This window comes from Tribolium madens, unplaced genomic scaffold, assembly GCF_015345945.1.
Source record: "Tribolium madens isolate multiple individuals breed KSU strain unplaced genomic scaffold, Tmad_KSU_1.1 Scaffold_1;HRSCAF=32;Tcas5.2_LG8, whole genome shotgun sequence".
Taxonomy (NCBI): Eukaryota; Metazoa; Arthropoda; class Insecta; order Coleoptera; family Tenebrionidae; genus Tribolium; species Tribolium madens.
Window position 1 is genome coordinate 3,438,074 of NW_025400984.1, and position 3,607 is coordinate 3,441,680.

The 3,607-nt window shown below is 34.3% G+C and overlaps 1 protein-coding gene across 2 annotated transcripts in view; it reads right to left on the reverse strand.

Annotated features, from left to right (window-relative positions):
* The window catches only part of LOC123003952 (dynein axonemal heavy chain 3), a 27,091-nt gene that overhangs the window by 8,582 nt on the left and 14,902 nt on the right, over positions 1 to 3,607 (reverse strand). For both annotated transcript variants that reach the window (XM_044397028.1, XM_044397027.1), the window contains 2 exons: positions 2,498 to 2,710; positions 929 to 2,458 (listed from right to left, as the gene is read on the reverse strand). In XM_044397028.1, the coding sequence (XP_044252963.1) occupies positions 929 to 2,458; positions 2,498 to 2,710 (1,743 nt within the window). The remainder of the gene's footprint in view (positions 1 to 928; positions 2,459 to 2,497; positions 2,711 to 3,607) is intronic.

Consider the following 3,607-nt stretch of genomic DNA (forward strand, 5'->3'; position numbering starts at 1 on the left):
TTTTGTTTTTTTACGTATTAATTATCTGTCAAAAGTACCATAAAACAGTACATTTTGGTAGATTTTCTAAAAAAAAAAATATTTTGTCACATTACTAAGTATACAGGGTGCGCCAGAACTCGCTCCCCAGAGAAAAATGCAATGTAAGATTGCATGTTCATAACAATAACGCACACCTCTGACAGATTTTTTTTTGGATTTTATTTAGTAGAATTTTAATTTTTTTATTATGAATTTTAAATTAATTATCCACAATCACAGGCCCAAATTATTCCAAACTTAATTAAAAATTAAACTGACATTTAAACGTCACGCCAAATGTGCTTTCGGTTAAACGTAGTAAGCTGTTACGCGGTACGCTGTTTACTAACGGTGGAATAAAGTTACTTTATTCCACTAGTGGATAAAGTGGTACTTTATACGCATCTAAAGTGTGGAATAAAATCTCTTTAGAGAGTGATTGTGGATAAAATTAATTAACTTAAAATACCTTACTTAAAAAAAACTATATTACAAAAAGTTAATTTTTTTATGTATATTTTTAAAACAAAAGTAACTGAAATATTAACTATGAAATTGTAGTTTTGGCTTTTTAAAAGAAAAATGTCAAAGTCTCATTGGTAGGTGATAATAATTTTTTTTATTTATTTTTGTAAATTTGTGTAATGAAAAGTCAAGAAAGAATAACGTTTTATTATTACAATTAGTTGTTGTTACTATGCTATTATTATTATTCTTATTATTTCATCGTTTTTTCACTTTTTATTATTTATTTTAAACAATTGTTTGCGATGTATGTAAAAAAAGCTTTGGTCCAAACCTTTCATACGTTTGACATTAAAATCGATTTAACTTGACGTTATTATCATGAAATTGTTTATTATTTTGTTATTTAAAAAAATTTCTTGAAACATTGCACAAAACCCACCTGTCCTGCTGCAAAATCCAGCTTATCCAATCCCGTCTCATATCGATTTTTTTGCGTCGTAATCTGCCCAACTTTCAAATAATAAAAACTTTTAAAAGTTTGAATCAATTCGAGATACGAAGTTGGAGTAACGTAAGTACGTCTTTTCTGCTCTCTGTAGAACAAATCCGACGATTTACTCACAGTAGTGTGAAAATGTTGACAAATCCCAACACACACATCCACTGTATCCGAATCTAAATCAGTCTGACTCAAAAACATGTAAGCAACACGTTCTAACGCATCCTCGGGCCATTTTTGAAACCAATCAATTGTACAACAATTAATAAGAGACGGAAACATTCGACATCTCACTCGAAATGAATCCCCAATGGGACTCATACACAGCGCCACATGCAAATTATGCTTAACTCTCTCAATAAAAAAATTATAAAGTGCCAAAGGAGTCAAATCGATTTTTTTGCCCGACTCTCGAGCCGCATTTTGCATCCGTTCTAAAATTTCGGCTTTTTCGTCCGGCGCATACAAATTGGGAACATCAGCAGTGTTCAAAACTGTATTAACATCCTCAATGAACATTTCATCAGCGATTTGTGTATCGCCGAAAATAAAAACGATCGGTTTTCCATCACAACCGGCTTTCAAAAGCAATTTTTTCAAATCTTCGCGCCATTCGTAAATGCCATAGGTTCGGGTGATTTCGATTTCGTACGTGTTCTGTTCGGCTATGGCCGCCGCAAGCCGGGCGGAGCTATGACGACCAGACCCGCCCATTCCCACCAATAGGACGTTCCCATTGGGCTGATTCAACACACGTGACACGCGCGAAACATGCTCAATGGCGAATTTAAACATCACCAAATTCATCGGCGATTTTGATATAAGATTATATTCGCTCAAATAATAGTTCATTTTGTCGGTTAAGTCCTCCAAATTGAGGATTTCGTCGTAGAATTTCGGTTCAGCATCCGGCTCAATATAATTACCGTAGAATAAATTACGTATGTGACTCGGATTGAGAGTTTCACCTTCTGGTACTAAAATCTCGCAGACTTTGTCCATATGTTGGCGGAAATTCTGATAACAGGAATTTTTGACAATGTCGAATAACAAAATCCGGTCATTTTCGTCGATAAGTCTATCATGGAAGACTCGATAACACTCGTGGATCCACAACCGGATGAACTTTTCCGGTTCTTGCATCCGGTTCGGTGGTACCAACATGACACCATTAATAACACGAGAAAAATCCCGCAACGAAAACGTATAGTGACTTTTGGCAGGAGTTGGTAGAAATTGTAAAATCGCCTGTTTGTAAACATCCATAGTGGCCCCCACACACCATTTATGGAGTCTTGTCACAGCCTCCTCGTACCCTTTCGAAAAATGCCAATCTAAAATCGTCGTGAAAATTTTCGAAAGTGTGTTGTCATCAAACGAATCAATTGCGATGATTTGCATATGACGCAAAAACCGATCAGTGACTTCGTTTCGCCCCCCACCGGGGGGTCCCATAGCCCCTATAAAATTCTACAAGGGCGTAACTAAATTGTCAATCATGTGACTTACAATATCGACCAATTGCAACACTGTGGTGTCCTTATCGAACCAATGACCATGATCCAACCATTGACGGAGGAGTTCAACGGGGGGTTGAGCCCCCCAGCATTCTTTCTGGGGCATTCCGACGTCGTCCACAAACAGGATACATGTTTTGCCCATGGATGGACCATAAACACCACGACGGCGCTTGTCAAGTTTTGACATTACCATTTCTTGGGTCTATAAATTCGATCAGGTACAGTCGAACAAAGTGAAAATGACGCCTCAATAAACCAGCTCCTGCTGTGGATGCCTTCTAACCGCAAGCAGGCAGGATCGCAAACTTGACGTAGTTTCAAGATAAATTCCTTTAGAACGTGGTTTACAAAAAGCGAAATGAAAATTTAATTCAAAATTAAACTAATTCGAATTAAGTTGCTATTTGTTTTGAATTGTCAAACATCAAATTAATTAAAATGTTGAATTTTTTTAATGAAAAATTTAACAAACCATTTCTTAAAGAAAAATATAAAATAATATAAAATATAAAAATAAAATATAAAACAAAACATTATTAACTGAATAATTTTTTGTAACTGTTTTTTCAAGATAAAATTAATTAACATAATTTTTTTAAAACTGAGTTTTATTCTCACCTGAGGATGACCACTTTGTGGTTGAAACGCGTTGTGTTTTAAATAAAAGTTTGGTGTGACGGACTAATCGTGTTTTTGTTCATCGTTTCCATACCAAGAAGATCCAAGAAGAAGAACATAATTTTTGTACGATATAGGATTTCTATATTTTGAACTTGATTTTATGTAAAACAACAAATGAATTAAATCATTGTTTATTTGCGAGAAGAAGGTTTAATTCCACGTGTGCGTTTACCGCGAGTGGTTTAATTAAAATTTACTTCAGAATTAAACTAATTCGAATTGAGTTGTCATTTATTTTGCATTGACAAGGGCCAAGTTAATCGCGAATTAAAATTTAATTGGGATTAATACGTTCTGTAAATCTACCATAAGTTTTCTATTAGTTTAGTAATTGTAATTGAAAACGAATCAAAATTATTTATTTAACCAGGAAAAAAACCGTTAAATTATTATAATAATATTTTAGTTCTGCTACAAA